Consider the following 26,094-nt stretch of genomic DNA (forward strand, 5'->3'; position numbering starts at 1 on the left):
GAGGGAGGGAGGGAGGGAAGGAAGAAAGGAAGAAAGAGGAGGAGAGGTATAGAAAGGGAGAGAGACAGATAATACAGAGAAAGAGACAGAGAGAGACAAAGAGACAGAGAGAGCCAGGGAGAGAGCCAGGGAGAAAGCGAGAGAGCGAGAGAGCGAGAGAGAACACAGCATCAGCCCAGCTCTTAGCATAGAATTTTGGTAATGGCAATGAACTGTTATTTAAGTGGTCCACTCTAAAAGGCAGTGATATTTCTGTAGAAAACAGACTTGCTGGGTGTCAGCAAGTTTCCTGTTTTTCTTTCTTTTTACCTGTATAGTTTGATCTTTGATAGTGAGGACTTAGTTAATAGGTAGGAAAGTCACAGAAAGCTTACTGGACTTTAAGTGTATCTTGTGGCTTGAATTTTTTTGTTTTGTTTTGTTTTTAAAAAAGAGACACACATCCTTTTTATATCTTAGGAAACTGTATGTTGTAAAAGGATATCCAGGGAAGTTAAATACTACATGCTTTCAATTCTAAGACATTCAATTTTAAGATTAACCACTAAAAACAGCTTTCTGGGGGTGTTTCTGTGGACACTGGATCTCACTGAATGGGTAAAAGACTGCAAGATGTTTTTCAGTCTCACAAACATTTAGATCAGGGTTTCTCAACCTTAGGGTCATGACCCCTTTGGGGGGTCAAGCAGCCTTTTCACAGAGGTCGCCTAAGACTGTCAAAAAAACACAGGTTGTTTTCCAATTGTTTCTGGAAAAACATCATGATCCATAAGAGTAGCAAAATTACAGTTATAATGTAGCAATGAAACAATGCTATGGTTGGGGGTGTCACCACAGCCTGAGGAACTGTATGAAAAGGTTGCAGTATTAGGAATGTTGAGAACCGCTGACTTACATAAAACAATTCACAGGACTTGAAAGCGAAAGGTCACTAGCTTGCTGCCCACTCAATGAAGACATATTATAGTTTACAAACCATTGAAGACCAGAGTCCCATGCTACTGGTAGAACTGTTTACAGGGGAAAGACAATGAAGGGCCAACATACCATCCATGGTAAATTTCTACACAAAGACAGGGTACCTCTCTAGGGCCACACACGCTCACCTTATTTGGGAATGGGAACTTGCTTGGTTCCACTTTGGCAGGAGCTTGAATAGCGGAAAGTGGAGGAAGCCAGGTCATCTCCTAGAGGTGGGATCAAAAACAGTATTTTCAAACAAGTGTCTCAACGTCAGCAGCAGGCACCTTCAAGGGGGCACCAGAATGACAGCAATAAGTAAAGGATAAAAGGAAATTCAAAAAGAGATTTGAAACTCTTATGAACAGTTCCAGACTCCCCCCGCCCTGTCCCCCGCTACACCTTTAAAGAGAAGGGTGTCCCATTTTTCATGCCATACGAACAGAGGAACAGAAACTCGAACCATTACACAAGATTTACAGGATGTTTCAGATGTCCTGTGACGTCTAAGGGGTGCTTAAGACAGCTGAAATCTTAGTGCTCATTACTGGATGAATTGTCCAAACTATTAAAGATAAAGGAGTTCCCAACCAGTTTCATACATCACGGCAGTCTTCATAAGAAATGTTGGGGTTAGGGGTGAGGAGAGAAACCAGCCACGTACATGCAGTGAGAGAGAAATTGCATCAAATTCTATAAGCCAGTATTAGGACCACAACCTGAGTCTGTGCACAGTCATATGTCACATGCTCTTTGAAAGACACTGGCCCCTGAGCTACAGAAGAGGGAGGGGGTCTTGTTGTTCACAATTAGAATTTTTCTTCAATTTCGTCTCCTAGAAGACAGTTGCTGTCGGTAATGTATTAAGGGATTAAATTGACTCCTGATGACCAAGGGAATGCATGTAGTTTGAAAACAGGTTCTGAACCCTGCTTTTTAATTGTCCCACGTTTTCGTGTCTGAGAAAACATGAACCTTAATTGATTTTTTTTTTAAAGAGAAAAGTAAGACATTTGCTCCATTAGAGACAGCACTACCCTCTAGTAGGCAAGACGTTGAGAAAGGATCCTTCAGGGCTTGGGAAATCCGAGGATGGTCTTGAGTCTTCTTCCCCTGAGTAGCTCTCTCTCCTGAAGAACCTCAGATGGGGCAGAATTCACATAAGAGCCAAGGGAAGGTGAGTATCTAAGCCACCCCGTAAGGATTACCGCCTAGGATGAAGTGCTGTCATATCTTTCACTGAGGAAGTTAGTCCTCAAGTACAAACACTTGACCTGTTTTTCTTTTTCTCCATTAGGAACTGTCTGATGTGCCCCTGAGGCCATCCTGATTACTCAGTAGCTTTCTTTGCAAACAGTTCTTTATTCACACAGTTTGGACCATGTAATTTTTATGGCACAAAATAAACTAATTACTCGTGATAGACATCAAACTTGTAATACTCCCCCAACATGTCCACATTAATGTCCCACCAATTACTGTATGTTCTGTTTATATGTCGGCATGCCATATGTGTATGTACATTTTGTGTTTGACTGTTATAAAACCCCAAAGATGAAGCTATTCTTAAGTAAGTGACATAGAGGTTACTGAACCATAAATGATTGGACTTTCTTAAGGACATGTCTTGCAAACAACCTCTCACAAGTGACACTTTCAGAAATGAATTTACTACACAGTTCATCCAAGACAGAGCAAACAAAGATTAAGAAAGTGCTAAGCTGAGATCCCCTAAGGGTAGGAATGGTGTCCTCCTGGTATTTGTATCCTGAGCCCTGACCACCCACTCATTACTACATAACGGTTTCTGAGGAGTTCCTGTGGGTAGGCACCAGGCTCAGGTGACCGAGTTATGAAGCTAGCATATCAGCCCTGATAGTATTTATAATCAGTGTTTTCTCTTAGCCCAGCGAGACTTGCAGGGTTTCCTCCCTTCATGCGTTCCTTCTGTCCTATCCACCACCCAGCTACTCTTCCATTCATCCTCCGTCCAACCCCACAAACAACAACCAACAGAGGCAGGGGTCCCCTACCCTTGGCTTGCTGTCCTTGCCTTCCTTGTAATTCTCCTTTGAGATTTTGCCCCCTTTCCTTTGTTAGAAGGAAGCTCTATCACTCTCTGTAACCTATTCCTTTAAGCCAGTCCCGTGGTTCCACCCAAACTATTTCTTCCTGTTTACTTTCCCAAGAGCCCCCTCCTGGCTTTTAAGAACACCTGTAGTTGTCCAAAAGCATTTTACATTTTATACCACCTTGTTGCATGATCTGAGTCCACATCTATTATATATGTAATATATAATAGATAGTATGTATATTATATAGTCTATATATAGTATACTATATAAAGTATATACTATATACCATATAAAGTATATATTATATACTTTAAAGTATATAATATATACTTTATATAGTATACTTTATATACTATATACTATACATATATTGTATAGTATATATTATGTAAGTATATAATTATTATATGATATATAATATGTAATATATAGTATATGTAGTATACACACACACACACACACACACACACACACACACACACACACAATTTTTTGGAAGAATTACTCTTTGCTCTCTCCAGTTTACTCAAGCACATTCAGAGTAGATAATTTCTCCCACTTAAAAGTAAGTACAACAAATTTTTTTCTAAATTCGATACCTAACACCACTCAGGTAACAGACAGGTTAGCTGACTTCTCTAAGAGCCTCCAGAAAGGTGTAACCACTCTTAGGTCCACTGTAACCTTTAGATTAAACCTCTGTTTCACCTTCTTTGATCAGAATGGCTGCTAAGGAGAAGACACTGTGTGGCAATACAGACCTGAGATGCTGACTTCCAGTCTAGGACCTCTAGCTGGCTAGGGGATGCTCTTTGCCCTGGCTCTAGTCTGTTCTTTGGATGCTGCTCCTATACTCTGTGACCCTTCTTGAACCTGTCTGGTTCTTACGTTCTGACATAGACAACTCCTCTGTATTACGTCTGACAACCAGAAGCCACTGGACAGCAGTGCTCTTTAAGACAACTCTATGGGTCCTCATGGCAATTAAGCAAACTGCCTTCCCCACTTACGATCTCCACCTGCTCCTCTACCTTGCCCCTCTCCACCTCCTGGGAACTAGATCCTGCCATCTTTTACTTAACTTTAACCTTTTCTTCCTCCTCGGTCTCTTCCCTTAAGAAACCTTGATCTCTTCTTTAGCTTTTCCTTATGTCTATATTTCATGTCAACAGCCATCTTGTCTTGCTATTTTTTAAAAGTATTATTTAAGCATATTTTGCTGCAAACCGCACATGCACATGTTCACACACAAGGGAATCTATGGTGTACTGGGCATATGGAGTTTAAGGATAATAAAATGGATGGTTGATGAACTCACAACCCACCAAGGTTTTATCATCCACCTTTTGGGGGAACCATCTCTAATAAAGCTATTTCCAGTGGTCACATTCACTGGATTCTCCTGTAGGGACATTTCTTCAGGAAGCTCTACCTTAACTATCTCAGTTCCATGGCATCATCACCTCCATTCTTGAGCTCCTACCCTCCCTGGTCATTCCCCTCTTCTTGACTATTCCTTGAATGTCTGTCTTCAACCTACTTTCTACACCCTGGTAAAGCCTATTATTATTATTATTATTATTATTATTACTACTGTGGCTTTAGAGATCACTGATGTGTATGCTACCCAAATGCATAGCTAGCAGTGAACAGCCCATTGTAGGTGTCTACTGAGTCTTAACATGGGTGCTCTACAGTTAATTCAAACTCACCACTGGTTGCCTCTTCCCCACTAGCTATTCCTCCTCAGTATTTTATGTCCTGGTTACATGCACCAACATCTATTAACTCTTCCAGCCACAATCCTTGTTATCATTATGGAAGCTTTCTCCTTTGCCACACCAAGACATGAAACAGCGTATTATATTAATTAAGCACTGAAAATAGAAAATGTGTTTGCATGATTTTGTTTTTAAGCACAATCTACTACTGCTAACTCCCAGAGGTAAGACCAATTACTTCTCCATTTTATAGATGAGAAAACCAAGTCACTAACAGGCTAACGGACTGCTATTGCCAATCAGTGTGTTTTAGACCTTTCAGGTTCTACCCAAGGATGCCTGAACTCTATGTATGCTGCTGGTATCACATAGCCTCTGCCTATCCACAGGGCTGCCTCTCATCCACTCTCGTCTCCCACTTTCCAATGAAGCCTTCAGACGCCAAGCCAAGGCTTGATCCAAGCCCAAGGATATTTGTCTTTCACCTTGGAAGATACCCCTTAAGCCCCAAGGCAGGGCCTGTACCATTTGATGGCCCCAGTACTTAATACTAAGCCAGTATGTGGGGAAATTTTGCGTGCACATCACACTGAAGCAAACGATTTCAGAGTTTCTGCCTTTCTTTCTTTTATGTTTCCTGAGCTACTAAGAAAATATGACATCATTTCATCCTTCTTAGTAACCTTCTGTTCTACTCTCCTCTTAGGTTACCAGTCCTTCTTCCATATGGATGCCGAGTGACTTGTCCTGTGTCAAGCTAACCAAGAAACTTCATGGCTCCAAACCTCCATGCATCATCATCACACGTGTGACAGAAGCACAATGATTATGACAACTATAGATGAGGATGGCACCCAACAGTTCGTGATAGTTCCCTGCAAGTGGTCCCATTCATGTCCACCCATCTAAGGTGATACTATTTCACATTAGAGGTGAGGAAGATAGAGCGCTGTGGGGGCGGGTCTGATACTAAGTTTCTGTCCCCTAATTGGTTCTTGATCTGTCAGAAAAGAAGCCATGGGCTGACTGCTGGGCAGAAGGAATAGGCGGGACTTCCAGGTTCCTGGAGGAAAAGAGACTGAGGCAAGGGAGGAGAGAAGTTTGCTATGCTTTGGCGAGGGAAGACCCAAGCAGCCATGGGAGGTGTCGGGAGAAGCTGGGGTGTGAGGGTGGGTGGGTGGAGGGGTGGGGTGGGGGTGCTATGGACACTTCTATGGGTGGGAGGTCAGGGGTGTTTAGCAGGGACTAGATGTATCTTAACAACTAAAGTTTACGGTTGATGGGAGGTGTGGAGGTAAGAATATTGTTATGTGTACACTTTTTCCAGGAGGGAGAGAGTAACGCCCAGCAATTGTGTCCTAAGGCAAGCTGAAAAGGAGCAACTGTGTATTCCTGTCATTCATCTGTGGATTCAAGGGAAGCTGGGTGGGAATTGGTAGCATGGCTTATTCCCAGAACACAGGAGGAGTGGCGAAAGCTACACACAACAGAGCGCCAAGATTTATTCATTCAATTGCTTCATGCACATCACAGCTGCAGTATGGCTCTGCATCACCCCATGTTCACTCTAGGATCTTATTCTCATTACAGTGTGCTTGCCTTCAGAGCTTTGAGCCCCACGTGTGAGAGTGACATAAAGGGACCTGTGCCAGTCTCACTCCACTCACTACTGTGTAACACACATGGACGAGTGAGCTTCTTTGTTTACCAGGTGCCTGCTTTGGATGTGTGCCTGTGTCCGCATGCTGCTGCACTTCTCAGCATCCATGACTGCTCTGTGCCTTTGCTGACATGCCCCTTATTCCAGTATTACATGAAGAGTTCCTTCCCCAGGCTCATCCAGAGCACCAGCCGTTTACTCCTCCAACTCTCAGGGTCTGCTCTGTGCTATATTGTTAGAAGTGCACTCCTCAATCTAAACCTAGGCTTCCTCTCTTCTGATGCTTTTCTTCCCTGCTGAATAAAAATTACACTTGGGAGACACTGATATCTTCTTTCAAGAGGATCCAGTCTTACGCATGAGAATTAACATATGGGAATCCTAGTAACCTTTCACCAGGATGCTTAGATACTCAATTCCTTAAAGGAGGGCTGCGAGTCTCTCTGACGCAGTACGTGTCAGCCAGAGCGTTTTCCGTAGTGAATCCTCCCTAGAAGGAGGTGAGTTGGGCTGCACATCCACACATCAATGTAAACTGTCTTGCTAATACTGATTTAAGTACTGCTCTGCATTTCAATGGAATTTACCCATCTAACAAGTCTTACCACACACATAAACGGGAAGTGAAGGTGGACATTGCTGCACGGAATACCCAAATATAATAATTTCCAAAAAACAGGAGCTTTTTATGGACTATTTAAACATGTTTTCTAACATAATGCAAGTATAAAATGGCATATATGATAATATGCAATGGCTTTATGAGCTATGCTTTGCATTTATTGAAATTATTCACTAAGGTTGTATAGAAAAATGAGGGGCAGACAGATATCTCTCTTTTTCTTGTCACTTACTAGCTCAGCAAGCATGCGTAAGTCACAGCTCAGTACACTGGGCTGGACCTCTGCCTTGGTACCCTTGAAGCAGAGGGAATGGGAGCATCATTACCTGAGTCAGGCATGAAGATTAGCTCAGACAACACACACAGTAACAGCAGAATGCTCCACATCTGAGCATTCATTGAGGATAGCATGGATTAGCATCACACTCTATCTGAATTCTTGCCTCTAAAAGGAGGAAAACAATTTATTTCTGAGCTTTAGGTGTTGGAAGCCTAAGACATAAGAATATATGACAAAGTGTGTTTGTTTTAAAAATAACAAAATAAGGCATTATTCATATGTAATCTGTAGTTCAGTTAGTAATTATTTATACAAATTATATGTTCCTAGTACTGAAGTTATTCAAAGAATCATGATTCATAAGGGTTGATCTGCACTTTATTTTTGAAGAAAAGTCCCCAGGTTTTCTGAAATGAACATATCTTGTGACAAAATAACAGGAGCTGGTGAAGTAAATTAAGTAATTAAGTAATTAAAACCGATAGAAAAGCTTTCAGTTGAAACTTATTCCTGGTACTGATGTAAAGTGTAAGCAATGACTCTCCCGCCCTGCATATATTACAGGATATTACCACGCTGCTAGTTAGTCTACATGACCCTATTGCCGAAGACACCGTAATACTTACATCAAGAAATCAAGCCGCTGCTCAAATAGAAGTTTCACCACTGCTAACTAGCATGCATGGTACTAGAAGGTACTATATACACAAACTACCAGAGGAGAAGAATAATCTTCAGTTTTATCAGCTACAAAGTCTGCAACCTGTAACAGTGACCTGCCAGCAAGATACATCTGCTGGGGCAATAGTGGCACAAATGTTGTGTAAGTAACCAATTATCTGTTGACCATATTTAAGGCCTGCTCCATGAGATAGAACCCATACTTGACACTGTTAATGAGGCCAAGGACCTGAGACTAGATAAGCCCTGGACCCTAGGGGAATGGCTATTATTCTGCTAAATGAACAGATCAATAAAATGATTCTTAATAGCATATTGCTATACCCGTAGGTCAGTGCATTGCTGAACCCTAATCAGAGACGCTTCTTCTTTCAGGAAATGGTGATTTACATGGATACGAACAGCTAGACAATATGCAGAGGGTGGGAGACTTTGGAGCACCGAGCACTAAATGAGATATCCTTATCAATCCCCTCTCTTCAAGGATCAGGGATCTGTGTGGAATGGAGGCAGACATGTTGTAACAATCAGAGGTGGTGTTCAACTCTAAGGAAATGGTGTTTACCAGACACAACAGGGCTAATGCACATGTGAACTCAGTGACTGTGATAGCAGACACACGACCAAACTAGGTGGAATTCCAGCATGGAACAGGGGAAGTAGGAACAAAGTTCCACCCGTAACCAAGAAGCTACTTGTGACTGATAGCTGCTGAGAGAGAGAAAGTGAGTTCTCAATGGAGTGGAACTGGTTTCTTCAACTATCTTCCAGGACACGTGCATGCTCAGGAGTATTACCTAACACAAAATGGACTCCATGGAGGGAGGGAGAGAGAGGGAGGGAGGGAGAGAGAGGGAGGGAGGGAGGGAGGGAGGGAGAGAGAGGAACAAGGAGGAGGAGGAAGAGGAAGAAGAGGAGAAGGAGGAGGAGGAGGGAGAGAGGGAGGAAAGGAGGGAAGGGAGGGGAAGGAGGAGAGAGAGTATGCGAACATTCTTTTTGGTTTATTTGTTTTTAAGAGAGGAAGAACATGAAGTAGGGTGGGTGGGAGGAGGACCTGGGAGGAGTTTGAGGAGGGACAAATATGATCAAAACATACTGTATAAAAATTAAGAAATAAAATAACAAATAATAAAGAACAGGCAAAGATATGAGTTCTCATTTTTGTCCAATTTTCTCTCAGCTTGCCTTTCATTACCTTCTTTACAGAGAAGAATGTGGTTTTGTGTCAAGGACAGAGATTCTTCCCCCCTGCATCCAATGTCTCTAACTCCATCCATACTCCCGATATTTAATTAGCCCTTCTTTGTTTAATTTACAGCAGGTCCCCTTATCCACAGGTAAGATATTCCAGGACCCCACAGAGAAAGCCTAAACCTGGATCCTGTATGATTCACAAAGAATCCTATATGTACTATATCTTGTCTTGTGCATACAGACCCTCCATCAAACCCTTTTATGACATAGCCATTGTAATCATAAACTCTGTAGGAGCTGTAGGAGCCTACATGAACCTTCACGACCCAAGACCTGCCAAGAGCTGCTCATGGATAGGGAAGGAGCTATGGAGTCTTATCTCTCCCTGTCAAAACTGATGCCAATTGCTAGACACTGGGATGGGAGAGCCATTAGTTTCAGATTTCCCCACCATGATGACCCCATCAGGTCCCCTGACTAGTGTCACATGTATGGCCATGCAGACAACCCTGGTTAAAACAGCCTAGTCACAAAATAAAAAGACATGAACATGAAAAAAGGAACGTAGGGTTGGGGATAACAGGTAGGAGGGAGGAGTCTGTTGGCAATGGGTGGCCATCTTCACAGGGTGGGAAACCAACTACAGCTTTGTTTTCAGAAACATACTCTTTTCTAAGTAGGATCATGGCTTAACTCTGCCACCCGGGAATGAAAAGGTTAAATGCTGAAGCTGCTGGTTGTGTGTGGTGCTGAGGGCTGTAGAATAGAGCCTAGAGCAGGGGTTTCAGTTCCCATACCAGAACAACCGTCCAGATTTTCAGTCATTTCATAGGTATCATTCATGCTGTGACATTCCTAACAGGTTAGTGTCACCACCGTCAGAACACGATAACATCATTAACCTTCTAATCTCCTCTGTGCAGGTGGCTCACGAGAGCACGGCGGAAGGAGACAGAATTTCTGTAGATTTTGGACTTTGTGGGAGGGACCAATCTGGGAGTAAGAGAAGAAAAAGAAACACCCCCTTCCCTGGTGTATTGGAAGGGCACATCCTAACGACCAACCCACATGTGGTGCCTGAGGAAAAGGCCAGCATTGGCTTTCATGTGTAGACTCCAGGGCTGGTCATCAAGGCTAGCTGGCTCTGCTCATGGCAAGAAAGTCATGGCCAGGAACAGAAATTCAAAGACACCCGTTGTGTACTGATCTGTAGTTGAAAGGTTTGGGCTTGACGAACGAGGAACAGTGCATTTGATCTCACTGCGAGCTCAGTCTACCCAGAAAGCTTTGGGACAAAAACCAGTACACACTGGAGAAAACTTACCTCCTGAAAATAATTGATTAAAACATTTCTATAGTGTGGGTTGCTAAAAATGCCAGAAAACACGATTTGCAACTGGTTTATATGTGGCTACGAATAAACAAATGACTGATAACCGTTTAAAGACAATTAACAAAAGCTGTGGTGAACTTAGAATTCAGGAACAGAGCCAACATGAACCAAAAGTCACTAAGGCGGCGACTCCCAGGAGCTGCACTCGCATCCTTTGGGGTATTAATGGGAAATCATCTTAAGACCCACTGACATGTACAGACTCTTTTCATAGAACATGTCTTAGTATGTCCATCAACCTTGTATACCATTTTCTCATACACAGTAAATCATCTACAGATAGGCTGTGCTGCCAAAGAAAGAGAATATTTACTGTTTACCACACATGAGATCGTCTCTCTGAATATCTTTGATCAGTGGATGGTTGATCATGGATGGCTCCTTGGATGGGAAGAGCTCAGAGTGGGAAGCTAATTCAGCCAATTAACTGCAGTGCCTGGGCTCTGCCCTCAAAGGGGTGACTCATCAAGGGATAAAACTCAGTGAAGATCATTGGAATGGATTGTGGAAAGAATGTGCCATGTGGTCTTCACAGATGGAGAAATGTAAAACCTAGAAGTCTGGCAAACAGGAAACACTGAGGGGTCCTTAGCTTGTGAGAATCTGCTTACTAAACAGCAGAGGCCACAGCATGAAAACCCCACTTGGATGGAATTGAGTCGTCTCTAGAAATGCAGTTCTCCATAGAAAGTCGATATGTGACCTCCAAATTTTATTTTCATGCTAAATATCTAATTTCGGACTTTTTAGAAGGACATATTTTGTAGGTGCAATTGTGTCTTTGAGGGGTAGGAACACAGAAGAGACCTTTTGTGTTCTCTAGTACTCTCGAGTTAAAGAAGCCCTTATATTACTCAGAAACTATAATTAAAAAAAATACACTTTAAATTTTATTTTAAAATCTACCTGTCTTTACATGTCATTTTACTACGTGTGTTTAGAACACACTAGAATTCCCATCCTTCAGTCTAGGGGTTGTTTTTATAACTCTCAGTGGATTAGGATATTAAAGTCAAAGAATTTAAATTGGGTTCTCAGAATTTAAGTTTGCCACAGGGTGCACAGCTGCGGGGCTGGTGACTTCTGTGAAAGAGCCAGGTGACAGCACCTCCATCCCTGGACTGCAACCCATACACCATTAGTCTCCAGTTTGTGTTCCGGATGAGATACAGTAATTGGCCTTATTTTAAATTAAAAAAAAAATTAAGACAAAATAATAAGCATCCGAGGAACTCTGGGGGCATTTTCCGGATTTGAAACATTATGCTTGGTCCTTTTCTGGGCTGTTTCTGAGAATCACCTCAGATCTAGGTAGGCAATTGTGAGGCAAAGGGCATGGTATAATTGTACTGCTCTCCCCTTAGCTTTGACTTGCATGATACCTTCTGGTGGAAGCATAAACACCTCCCAAGAGACACATGGAGCTTAAAATTTCTAAACCATGGTTTGCAACCATTAAGCTGCTCTTTTATAACACAGCTAAAGGAAAAGACTGCATCACTCTGAATAGACAGGAAGAGCATGGGAGCAAAAGGGGGAAAGGGTGTATTTTTGGCCATGTTATCCATTCCCGAACCCCATTCCATAGGCATGCTGGAAAAAATCCATTTGACAAACTCCTGCATCAATCAATCACAGAGAAGCAGAATCATTGAACAGAACCAGAGATGACCTAAGAAACCACAGGACCAGGGATGGCACAGGAATCCTGGCATAATCCTGGCCCTGCCACAAACCAGCAGGATGATCTTGTATGAATAGTTTTTTTCCCCTATAATCACTATTGTCATATACAAAATGATATTAACCATAGCTAAAGGATTAATAGAAATAGTGATAGGTATACAAAGAATCCGGAATGTCTGGCACACAGTAGGTACTCAGTCAATAAGATTTATTGCTATAATACCAACTTTATAATTACTGTTGGCAGCTTTTGGCTTGAGCCTTGCGAAGGGAGAGGATAAATAAAGACGGCATTTATGAGTTTGTTTTTTAATCTATTTTACTCGGTTAATTATTTAATATTTAACTGGTAAATTATTCATAGTCAAATAAAAGGCATAATAAAAGAATGCTTATTAAACAATAATTTGCTTCCCCACTCCCTCGCCACTGAAGCCTCGTACACAAACAGAAGGGAGAGTGTGCCTTTGTGTCTAGAGTTTCCTCAAAGAGTAAGCAGGGTCTACCATGTTTGAAGAGCTGACTTATTGTGTAAAGAAGTCCAGAAGCATCAGCTTTAGGCCTAAGGACACCCTGGTACCACACTGGGTAGCTGTGAGGAGGTATACACTGCCCTGAGCTCTCTTCGGCAGGGAATGCTGGGCAGACTGTGAGCATAGCAGTAGAAGGCTTTGTATAGCAGGACAGGTGACCCAGACAAAGCAGGGCAGGCAAGGCTGCACAAAACAAACCTGAGTCACCAGGACCAGGAGAAAAGCTCCAGGTATGGCTCTAAGTATGGTGGACTTCTTGATCGAGGGTAAGACCGGTCCTGCCCACGGCCTGCACCCATCCCCTTTCAGACATCACCCAGCTAGGTTCCCTTGGACTATACTGCCTTTTGTCTATCAGAGACTCCATTACTTGCAGAGTTTCAAGATTCCACGAAATGTCTGAAATTTTACATATAACTGTGTTTATTCCTATGTATATGTCCACAGATCTCCCCATCTTAGCTACATGCTGGGATATTATGAAACAATTACTTGGACACAAGCCCTGTGACAGGGCGGTGGTGGACTGTGATAATTAACAGAGCCACTAGGGAATCAGCAGGCAGGTAGTGTACTCAGGGTGAACACAGCTGACGAAAGGAAGATTCCTGTCTCAGGAGGCACAGAGCAGTGCAGGAGAGATTTTAATATGTGACATGATATAGGGCACAATTTAAATAGCACGTCTAGCCATTCATTTAGCATGTCCGGACCTCAGCAAAACTGCCAAAGACGAAACTGTAGAAGGTAGGGGACCTTACTGTGTTGACTTTGACTTTATTCAAACCCTAGAGGTGACTGTATCACTGAATGGCAAAGGTGGTCCAGTTTAATAGGAATGTCTGTTGGTCTTAAGGACAAAAAGTAAAGGTAGGGGCTTTGTAGAAAATAAAAAACATTACCAGAAGGACACGAAACACCAGCAGCCATCCAACCTCCAGGGGACAAATTCATGTTTCTTTCCCTCTTTTTTTTTTTTTTTTTTAAGCATGAGGGCAGTATCCTTAAAACAGGGAGGAAAAGGACTCGAATGGTTCCTCGAAAGAGATTATCTACCTGAAAAAAGGTATCAGGGTAGTCAGAACACAAACAGATGACAACTGGTTTGTTTGGTTTATCGCTGTCTGTGTTTTTGAAGGCTCATGATGCTGTGACCCTTCTAACTTTGTCCTCCAGAATGCTGGGGTTTACAGCTGCAGCCCTCCACCAACTCTTTTATTAGAAGAAAATTAGGCTTATAATAATAATGATAATAATAATAATAAAAATAAAAGATTGAATTTGAAAAGCCGTGGAAGGTATCTACTGAGAACAAAGGTAAAAGGTGATGGTGACCCACTATTAAAGTAAAAAATACAAACAAACCAAACACCACCATGATTACCTGAGCTGCACTAGGAAAGATGTGCCCTTGGTCCTACAGGAACAAGATGCCCCAGGGTGGGTGGTACCCAAGGGGAACTCCCATTCTCTGAGGAGAAAGGGAGGGAGAAATGGGTCCCTCTACACAACTGAGATATTTCCCTTGAAATCAGGAGCCAGACATTCTCTGCTCTTATTCAACGTAGGTCTGAATTCATAACCAAAGCTACAGAGCAAGAGAACAAATTTTTAAAAAGATAAATACGTGGTATTTTCTTACTCTAAGACTAACTAATCCATGGACACATGGACACGAAAGCATATGGGAACTGTTAGGTGGGGAGAAGGCATGTTGGGGGGGAGAGAGGATGAAGGAGCCTGAAGTGAGAAACATGGGAAAAGTGCATATACCATCACATGACCCATTATTCTGTATGCTAAGTAATAATGTAGTCACACACTGTTTTGCACACTAACTATAATTACTTTAAAACCGATGAGCCAGGGAAGACAGCATTAATCGAACCATGCATTGGTGCACAGGCCTTCTTGTCAAATGTTGAGCTGCTTTTCTCAGGAACATTAAGCATCTCAAGCAGGCGTGAACTTTAAGGATCCCAGGCATGTAGCACACACCCCCTCTGACTTTGGTCAAGCCACACAGGGGCTCTCAACTTAACAGTTTTGTGTGTATTTATCTCTATTCCTGACTTGATGCCACTTTTAATTTCACACAGGATACCTGGGCTGTTTAGATCATATGATTTCACTTTAATTTTGAATTTAATTAACTAGTATCTTCATGGTACTTTTTCTGCTTGGATAAATTATGCTTTTTATTTAAAAGTTCAACATTGTACAAATGTGTGGGAGTGTGGAAACCCTTTAGGATATTAACATCTACAAAGTCTATAGTGAACAGTGTTAAACACTGGCTACTAGCCATCTTTCATGTGAATATACTAATATAAAAGTCATATTATATATAATGCATATATAAATATATATATACATATTCACGTGTTCATTTGAATGTGTCTATGTGTGAAAGTATGAACACGTATGTGTGGTGGTACTGGAGCCTGTTTCTGTGTGTGGGGCCAGAAGAAGGAATTGGACATATTCTACCATTATCTTCTACCTATTCCTTTGAGACTGGGCCTCTCCTGAAACTCAGAGCTTGCATCTTATCAGCTAGACTGGAAGCTAGCAAGTCCCCATCTGAGTAATCCTCTGACTCAGCCCCCACAGAGTTGGGTTCAGAACAGTGTGTGTAATACTTGGTTTGTTATATGGGTGCTAGGATCCAAGCTTTGGCCCTCAGGGTTGTACAGCAAGCTCTCCAAAGTCCTCATATACATATTTTTAATGAGCTCACACTGTTGGGTGACACACTCTTTTTCTTTTTTTTTAACTGAACATCTTTATTTCACAGTGCCATATTTAAATGCATCTCCTTCTTAAGGGCTGCACAGACCACCTTGCCGTCTGCCAGAGATGTTCTTTGCTTATTCACATGACACAGCTGCCTTGTAGACATTTGTTCATTACTACAAATGATGCTTTAGCAAAAATTCCCTATGCCTGTACCTATTTGTATTTCTGTATTCTTCATTAGAATTATTTCCCTAAGATAATTTCTAGTCTGAATGGTACAAATACTCATAATTTTAATATTTTAGCAAAGCTTTCCTTTATCAACTTATATCTCAACATTGTAGATCTTCACAAAAGGCCCCTCTTTCTAACCATTCTAATGCTTTCTTCAAAGGACACTTTTTACATTATCCCATTCTTACAGGAAAAAGATCTTTTAGCTGTTATTTTAACTTTGCCTTTAATTGCCAACATACCATATTTATTGGATATTCCCTTCTTATTCATGAAATATTTATCCATTGCATGTTTTGACATATGAATACATATTTTTCATATGCTTGTTTAAAGAATACATGGGAAATTAATGGCCTATTTTACCATTTGAATCATTATATATTTTCCATATTATTCATATACAAGGAGGAACTTGAAGTAAAAATGAGTAAGAAACTTGGAAGAAAAAAATAACTTTTGAGAAAAAAGGTGAGTAATAAAATTTTACTGCTGGGCGGCAGGCTGAATGCTTTTCTATGTTACGCAGTTATAAAAGCATATGACAAGCATACTCATTGCCTAGTGGCAGACTTCATGTTGAATCAAAGAAACTGCTTTCTAAGCATATTTGTGTGATAGAAGCTTAGACAGGCCACCATAGCAATGGGCCTGTTTAGCACTTGTTAGGATGAAGGTGATTGTCTCCCAGGGACCCAGCATGGTATCAGCCACCAAATGATACAGCAGAGGCCAGAGATGGCAGGACTTTTGTTCTTAAACTGTTTGAAGATAGAAAACAAGACATACCAAACCTCCAAACACATTCATGCACAAGCATGTTCACATACACATACACATACACATACACATACACATACACATACACATACACATACACATACACATACACATACACATACACATGTTAGACCTTTTGGGGCGTCAAAGTGTTCCGCAAATCTGTCATGGTAATGTTTTCACAAAACTCTGCATTTATCAAATCGACTATTTTAATTTTTTCTTGCAACTTTTTTGGTTCATTTTTACAACATGAGTTCCTTCTATATATGCATTATATGGAAAATATACAGTGGCCCAACTGGCAAAATGTGTCATTAGCTTCCTAAATACCCAAAGTATTCATCGAACAACAACACAAAAAATTCGTCTTTGGGTATCATTGAGTAACTTGTTGGATACAGATTGTGTTTGAGCACAGAAATCCCTGTATAAAGATGTGAACAGGACAGGATTACCCAGAGTAGAATTACACACTGCTGAGAAGCACAGAATGGTTAGGAGAGAGACTTGGGCAGACAGCAAGAGAGAGCAGGGAGAGGAGGTGCATCAGGCTTAGGGGAGGTTGAGAATCCACAGTGTGACCCTGCATATGGTGGGGCTAGAGGTCTGCTGTCCAGGTCAGTGCACCTCTTAAAGGGAAGATGGTTGGTCTAGGTAAAGCATACCAACAAAATGCTACCAAATTTCCAAGAAAGCAAATTAAGTTTTCTCTGGTTCATATTAAGTGTGGGCTCTTCCAAATACCTAAAAGGCCTCGGAGAAAGAATCACACAACATAAACACTTAGCAACAACAAGGGGTTTGGAACAAGGATACCTCGGTTCTGGTCTCAGAGCTACAGAAGCCATGGAAGATTTGAAAGGGAAGTGATATGCTTCCAACTCTTCAAGAAGGACACCTGATAGAGAAGACCCAGACTAGCGACCTCTCCTGCAATGTCTGTTTGCAGAACATCTGAATGAGGACTGTTTCATCTTCTTTCAGCTTGTAAAAGAGTGATGAGGACATCTAATAAGCCTTGTGGGACATAAGAGCCCGGATATCTACCGCAAATATGGTTCTGAATGTTGAACAAATTCACTTCAGTAGAACTGCACCACGCAGTCCCAAGGGATTCCCAGCCTCTGATTCTCCCACAGGCACTCTAGGCTCTCTTCTTCTCTGACCCTTCATGCACTAGGATAAAAGAAGACAGGAAGGCAGGAGTAGTCTCTAAGTATGGGCCTGGAGGCAGGAGCATGAGGTACACTTGGAGCCAGGACACCCTGCTCTCTACCTGGCTGGATGATGCACTTGGCTTACTGGAGATCTGGCTTGTCATCTGTGAATTCCATGAAAGAAGAGCATAGGAGTCAGAGTGTTACAAAAAGGAGAGACTTGGGCAGGGTATGTCAGTCACAAAGGTCTTGTTTTCAGGTTCTGCCCTGTTTACCTCATCCGACCTTTGACACACCTTCTTTCTTCTCCATTTGTGAGGTATAATGGCAATTAAAAATGCATTCTAACAGGACTGAAGTGATGTTGTTAAGTCTAATACCATTCTACCCCAACAGTCAAACATCCTGCCTTAATTTTTAAATTATTCTCTGCCTGAAACACTGAGGGTTTAGTCTCCATGTCCTTCTTGAACCAGTTGTCACCAAAGGTGGTCTACAGGCCTGGTAGGGTAGGGAAGGCAAGGGCCAGTAGTCCTGAGGCAGATTAAACATTGACAGACAACTTTCCCAGCATGCCAGCCTGCTGTCCCGGGTCGGTTTGAATCAATGGGTCCAAGCTTTTGGCCTCCCATTGCTCCTTGCAGGAGCCTCCATACAGTTCATGGGAGGAAATCCCACCTGCAGGCTTTTCTCAGAAGTATGCCCACCCAGCATTTCCCTTAGAATCCCACCTCAAGAACCGCACTACTCAAGAAAAAGCTCCCCCTCCACCTCCTCTTCCCAACACTCAAGTACTAACACTCAAGTACAAACTGGGATGACCTGGTTTTAGACCCCACCCCTACCGGCTTCTCAGAGCACTTAGTTTGCAGCGCTCATTTTATGGACTGGCAACATAGTAACATTCTCAAGTTGTTTATGGCCGTGTCCCCAGTGTCTGGCTTAGTGAAGTGAGATGTTCCTTAGAAAATCATGGAGTGAACTTATGGATAGTTGTAAGCAAGCGCTCAATTTCAACATTGGTGTTTCTCTCATGATATTTTTGGTATTCTTCCTGTGCTGTGCTATGACATAGGGTACAGGGGTGAAAGATCTCAGTGGCCAGAGTGGAAGTGAATTCAGAGTTAGAAGTCCTTACAGTAAGCTGGTCAGTGAAATGAGACGGACAAAGGGAAAGAGGGAGGTGGGGGGAGAGAGAGGAAGAGAGAGAGACAGAGACAGAGAGGGAGAGAGAGAGGGAGCAAGAGTTGTTCTGGATTGGAACCCAGTGCAGAGTGCTGGGTCTCCACTGCCAATCTTCCTTCTCTCAGGTGTGAAAACTAGCTGAGGAGTTTTGAGTTACAAGAACACACTCATGTATTTAGTTTTTCAGTATGGCTATTCCCAAGGACTGCACGTAATTCCTTGAAGGCATTCAAACGACCCAAGCATATTCCAGCCCCCCCCCACTCGCTTCCCAAAATGAGTCTACTAGTTAACACCTAGAAGGAATTTAATCAATACCTACTGACCCAACTTTATTACAGGATAGCAGATGAGACTCTGGTTCCATGCAGTGTAAAGTTCGAGACGAATGTGACGCTTTAAAAATATCAAGCTCCTACAGAAGGACAGTAAAATAAGGTACCCAAGAGATAAGAGAAAAAGAAGGAGGGGGACTGTTGAGTATGCAATTCTCAGACTGGCTTCAGATCACAGTGGGAGAAAAAAGGAACAGGTTCTGTGTTGCTCAAGTCTCTCAGAATTGTTTGCTTTGGCTGCAAACAGCAAGCAGAGTCAGGATTATTTTGGGAAATTTTCAAGAAATTTAAATTTAAAACAAATTTAAATTTAAAACAAAGGGTTTCTTTTTCTTTTCTTTTTTTTTAAAGAATAGGGGTCAGTGTGTTTACCTCATGCAGCCAGATGGCTGTGTTTATGCACTTAGAGGAGTAACGCAGAGAGATTCCAGCGTTCCAGATGAGGCGCATTTGCCAAGAAAATGCTTCCGGTTGGCAGAAGGCAGAAACCCTGTATTGGGTAAATATTTAGCAACACGCAAGAATTTTAACACTAATATCTCATTTGTAGTGGAGCATTCTTTATGGCCTGCTGAAATCTCTTTCCCCGTTCTGTTTTACAAGCAATGATAAAAATCAAAACACAGTCACCTGTCTCCTGCACCTGTGCCTCCGCATTTCAAACTGACTTGACTGTAGCAGTGGGAACCGGCCTGAGAGAGAGGGCCCTTCCCACTGTCCGTCCGGCTCTGGGCTCTGGACTCACAGACAAAAGGCTGTTGGGATAACAGCAACAACAAAAATCTGCTAAAATTATTTTTTCTTATTCTAGTCTGTACAACAAACAGTTCCAGCTGGAGCTCAGTGGTTGCCTCCAGCCAAAATCTGAGTGGGCTCAGTTCTGAGGCATTTGATAGCGAGGGAGGGATGAGACCACCACCAGCTGGCTTCGAGCAGGGCCATGTGCTAAGTGTGTCACCCGGCACGGAAAATACAAATAATGGGCTTTTCTGAATGAGCTTACAGCAGGTGGGGAGACAGGAACGCACAAACGCACGTGTGCGGAGGTAACTCCCTCCGTCACAGGTTGTAAGTTGGTGACTCTTGGAGAGGAGTGACATTGGAGCTTGCCGTGGGGGTATCAGTCAGGAAAAGCAGGGTGTAAACACAGACTGACACTCTGTGCCAAGTGCCTGTTGGGGGTCTTCTCTTCACCTGCCTGTGACCCAGGAGCATCCCAGGACAGTGCCCCGAGTAGCTGCCCGTACTTTCTACGCAGGGCAAAGCTTCCCCTCCTGAACAGTGCTGCATTGTCTCAGGAACTCGAGGCCCAGACCAGCAGCCAGGCGGCACATGCGCAAAGGCCACACCATGGGCTTCAGCCAGTCGCACTGTGATGTGCTGGGGCTTAGCGGCCGAGCCCTGAGGAGCCAATGGTCTACTGGCTTTTCTCTCACAAGGAAAGATACTGTCAGTACTCAAGACCCTGAACTGCCACTCTGGTGTAAGCACTCCCACTGGCCTTGAACACGTCTCTCCTTAAGACTCTCTGTTCACAACATTTAAGTCACTCTACCTTCATCATACATCAGGCACTCCCCTGGATCTTTTGTTTTTGGAATTCATGAAAATGTTCCCACGAGCAGGTATTTGGCCAGGTGACAGCCTCTAACGCTAGATGCAAACACATGGCTCAGCCATCTTGTTCCAGCTCTGGTGGCCTTATACAGCGGACACGCTGTAGGCTTATGTCCTGCCCAGTTCAGCTCTGGGAACACAAGCTCAGCTTACACCACATTACAGAAGGAAAAGCCCCAAACCTGAGAAATTTATAGTCAGCACATCTAGCTCCAACTGGTACCATGCATGTCTCCCTGGTCACAGTGGGCAATAAGGTCAGGCTTCAGGTGATTTGTGCTGGGTCTAAGATGCAAAGGCCAAGCAGCCTCAGAAGTGGGGAAACCGTAAGACCGCTGCTTGCAGCGCCATCTAGAAGCCCTGCATTTCCCTGGGTCCCCATTTCTACTCTTTCCCTTTCCCTTATTCTTAATTCTTTATTGAAAAAAATATTTGTTTGAGGGGCTGGAGAACTGACTCAGTGGTTAAGAGCACTGACTACTCTTATAGAGGACCCAGGTTCTATTCCCAGCAACCACATGATGGTTTACAGCTGTCTGTAAATCCAGTTCCAGGGGATCCAGTGACCTCTCTGGCTTTGGCCGACACCAGGTAAGCAGGTAGTACACAGGTATGCATACAGACAAAATGCCCAGACACACAAAATACAGTTTTAAAAACAATTTTTGTTTGGGAAATGTCATACATACATACATACATACATACATACATACATACGATATAGTTTGATCAAAGTCACTCCCCCATTCCCTCTCCTATAACTCCCCCATCCCCCAACCACTTTTTCCTCTCAACTTTGTCTGTCTGTCTGTCTATCTATCTATCTGTCCAGCTTCCTGTTGCCTTTCTTTTGTGGCTTCTATATTTATATATTTACTGTTAAGCACAACATGGGCTGTGAAATTTCTACAATCTCTCTCCACATATATTTTTATATATAACAAGTTGTAAAATCTGTGATATATATGTATATATAATGATAACTTGTATAGATTAAGGAAGTTTAACTCAATTCATAATTTTTGAGTGTTTCAATAAAGAAGTGTTGGGTTTTCTCCATATCATTTTTATGTATCCATTGTAAGTATCTATTAGGAGTTTTTCTCGTGTATGTTATGGTTGTGGTGTATTATAGTACTGTTAACATGTAAAATCAATTTTGAATGCTTGCTGTTAATTGTTAGTTGCTTATATTTATGAGACAGAGTGTAATACTTGGATACCTAAATTCAGCATGTACCGTTCACGCCAGGACACTGAACCACTGAATTTTCCAATTTGATCATTACATGATATATGAATATGTTGATTTATCATCCTGTACCTCATTATTATATGAAATTATAAGATAATTAAGGAGACATAAGTGGTAAAAAAAAACTTCTTAGCAGGAAGACAAGCAACATACTAATAATATCACAAATCAGTATACTGGTTCATAGAATTTTTACAAACACCTTTCAGGTGAGTTTTGCAATAAAAAAGCACTGAGAGATTAAAAATAGTTATAACTATCAATTTCCCTTTCAAATAGTGATAACTATCAATTTGCTGATGAAGCTCAGAAAGTTCCCCAAAGACACAGTATTAAGTCAACGGTAAGACCAAGTCAACATTCAGAACTCGCATTTCCAGGCTCACGACCCAGACGCAAGCACAGAAAACATCTTTCATTTATACCAACTCATAGCACAGACTATATCATCACATGACCTCATCAAAACTAGACTCCCCCATCTTCAGCCCCAGCAAAGCTTCAGACCGCTGCCTGGTCACCATCCCTTCCTGTGCATCATTTTTATGTTACAGGAGCGGGAAGATAGATTGCCCATCATCAGAGCCTCCCTTGACAGCACACTTGACTAACTGGCCCATTTCCCACCCTCTTGATAATCAACCTTCTCAGAAGAGCTGTTTACACTTCATCCTCATTTCTTCTCCCGGATGCTGTCAGCGCAGAGCTGACATGGCCTGTCAACCTGGTCTCCGACACTCTCCGTCTCCCAACGCAACGTTGTTTTAGGTGGTGATTCTCTCCTTCAGGAATCACCGCACCGCAGTTCCTTTTCAGTGGCTGTTCCCTCCCTGTTTCCATTGTGTTTCAGAAGAACACTTTCTGGGCTCTTCTGATCTTCCGATGGTTGTTCAGCCCAGACAGCAGCCCTATAACACCCTCTCAGACATACTTAAGCTCTGGGCATTTTCATCCTGGGAAAATTTGTTTCTACTAATGGCCATTTTTCTTTGTGTTCCACACGTGTGTTTAATGCCTCCCAACACTGCATTCGCTCTGTTCAAAACGGAGCTTGAGATCTGTATTAAAAACCTCCTTCTTTAATCTTTCCCATCTCGGTCAGTGACAACTTTCTTCTTCTAGGTCTTCAGAGTAGATCCCTGCCTCATCGTAATGCTTCTCATTCTTCCACCCACCGCGAACATAGAGTCATCTGTGAGCCCTGTTGGCTCTGCCTTCAGTATGATCCTGGGCCAGTTCTGCCCGCCCCAGCCACCACCCCGGCACAAGCGAGGGTCTCTCACTCGAGTTCTACGTGTGCTCTCTTTGTTCTCACTCGTGTTCCCTTCAAGTCTCTCCTCTCTACAACAACCAAAGCAGATCAGTTCCTTCTGTTAAAAACTCCTAGTGGCTTCTTATAGAGAAGCGAACACAGGGTGCTTACAACAGCCTCTGGTTCCCTTGCTGACTGAGTGCCCACCATCCTTTGTTTACTTAGCATTTTCTAGCTACAGTAGGCTCCTGACATTTCACCAAACAAGCAAAACAGATTGCTGCCCCGGGTCCTCCATACTTGCTGCTCCCTGAACATGTCTACTTAACCCCAACACGGGTTCCTTTCTAAGATCTCTCTGCTCAGCTGTCACTTCAGAAAAAGGCCGTGCCTGGCTTCCCTTTCCTAAATAACACTCAGCTAGTAACTCTGACCCCCATGGCTAGTAACCCCCACCTACATGGCTAGTAGCCCCGCCCACCATACCTAGTAGCCCCGCCCACCATGGCTAGTAAACTCTGCCTACCATGTCTTATCTTTTTGCTGAGCAGTCATCACCAACAGGTGTTAATATATTTACTAGGTTATCTGTTTCTTGTTTCCTTCACTAAAGAACTTCATGAGAAGGGGAACACTCTTTGGTCCATTGTCGCTCTATCCCAAGGCAAGGCCATGTGAGCAATGGCCTGCTGCCAGTTTCTTTAAACAAAGTCTCTATTTCACTGTGATCATCTCACAGATGTAGGTCATATATTGTATTCCGTCTTACTTACCTCCCATTACTCTCCTCTACTGCCCCCTTCCCAGTCCCTGTTCTTCTTCCCAAAGTGCCCCATCTGCCTTCCAACACTCTCCTGTAACCCTCTCTCTCATAATCATAAGTCCTAGACTCAGCCTAGGGGGAAGAAAATGTGCAATATTTGTTGGAGTCTTGCTTATCCTGCTCTGGATGATGTTTAACCACGTCTACAGCAGATGACATAATTTTATTCTTTAACTCCACTGTTCATATCACCACATACTCTTTAGCAATCCATCAGTTCACGGACATCTAGGCCCACTATTTTGGCTGTTGTGAACGTCATTGCGGTAACACAGGTGTGTTAAGTATCTCCCATGACACAGTGACTTAAGATTCCCTCAGCAGTATACCCAGCCGTTGTACATATCTAGAAGTATCTTATGGTAGCTCCAATACAAAGGCTTCTGTTAGGACCTGGATACTCTACAACTCCATCCACTAGCGGCTGTCTCTGTTGAAGTGAGCAGACATGAGCAGTATGTGGTCCTCAAGCCCCAAAGTGTCTACCACCCAGGCCTCTACAGATCAAGCCTGCTGACAGCTGGACTTCTGTCAAGTCTAGCAGACAGCAAAGGTTTGTAGAAGAGGTATCAAACATACAGAAGAAACAAGCAGGGTTAAACATGTTTATTAAAAAGACCTTTACAGTCTTAACTAGATGAACCAAGTACTGTTAGACACCAAGAGAAAGTGATTTAAACTTACTAGAAGTCCATGTATAGAAAAGAGAAGTATTTCCTCTTCTGGAAGCTGAAAACTGAGTGTATTTCCTTTGTGGGATGTGAGGGAAGTCCTGGGATGGACTGTGCAGGCATACGTGACATGTAAATTTACATGGGACTTCACTGCCTGGGTAGCTTCAGTCCGAATGGACAAGTACATACACACCAGAAGCTAGCTCTGCAGAAGCATGCATCTTCCTTCCCTTTCCTTCTTTCAATTACTGATGCCAATGTTTGATCTGCCATCTCCTCTTGGGCCGTGTCCCAGAGCCCTACAAATGTCATTGTTTTCCTTTGGACTAGGATTTACACTTAACAGGGACAATCAGAAAGTACATAAGGGGCATCCCACGGACACTGGCAAAGTCCAGCAGGGCATACACTTGAAGGCTGGTACACATCATAAAATAGAAACACAACCCCTCTCCCCGGTCTGTATGCTCTCTTTTTAGAGACCATAATTCTGGTGGGGTGGGGGCAGATAGAAGTGAGAGCAAAACAGAAATGGTAAAAATAAAATCTGAACTTTGAAAGATATCACAAAACCCCACTAAGCACCCACAGGCTTCCCTGGCCAAGCTACAACACCCATTTGCACTATAGGACCAGAGACCTTCAACACCCATGCAACCTCCAAGAGTAGTCAGTAGACCCAGTTTGAAAGTATTCACTGTTTGCCTCAGGCTTTACTTCCAATACCACATCAAAGGCCCAGGCCTGTCCTGGTGTTTGACATTTCAGTTGCTAACCTGCAGACAAACATCTCCATCCCCAGCCTCCCCCTCCCCCCTCCCCAAAGACCATTCAGAGAGATTTCAGAGCTGGGACTTTTGAAGATACTGCTAGTGTTTCAGAGTCCTGTTATGAGTCTCTGTCTAACCTTAAACAGCGTTTAGAAACTCAGGACAAAAGGCAGGGGCACAAATGCTTCCTTTGGTCTGTGAATAGGTAGAGGATCTTTGTTCCTAGCTTGGATAGTTTCCAGAGGAACAACTTTAAATATCCTCAAAGTCTGTCCTGCCTTCCTGTCTAGAGACATTCCTAGAGATCCAGGGAATCTAATGAGGAACATGAGAGGGAGTGGCTGCCTGGAACTCAAGCCTAGGCTGGCAAGGCAAGGAGCAGAAATTACAAAGAGAAAATGTCACTGTTTACCCAACTTCAAAATGGCAACAAAAGCTTTGTTCCATGCCCGGCACTGCTAATCT

The 26,094-nt window shown here is 42.8% G+C and overlaps 1 protein-coding gene across 2 annotated transcripts in view; it reads right to left on the reverse strand.

The window, feature by feature from the left end:
- The window catches only part of Aff3 (AF4/FMR2 family member 3), a 459,969-nt gene that overhangs the window by 166,772 nt on the left and 267,103 nt on the right, over nt 1-26,094 (reverse strand). For both annotated transcript variants that reach the window (XM_028775378.1, XM_028775377.1), the window contains one exon: nt 1,107-1,187. In XM_028775378.1, the coding sequence (XP_028631211.1) occupies nt 1,107-1,187 (81 nt within the window). The remainder of the gene's footprint in view (nt 1-1,106; nt 1,188-26,094) is intronic.

This window comes from Grammomys surdaster, unplaced genomic scaffold, assembly GCF_004785775.1.
Source record: "Grammomys surdaster isolate TR1022 unplaced genomic scaffold, NIH_TR_1.0 255, whole genome shotgun sequence".
NCBI classification, from domain to species: domain Eukaryota; kingdom Metazoa; phylum Chordata; class Mammalia; order Rodentia; family Muridae; genus Grammomys; species Grammomys surdaster.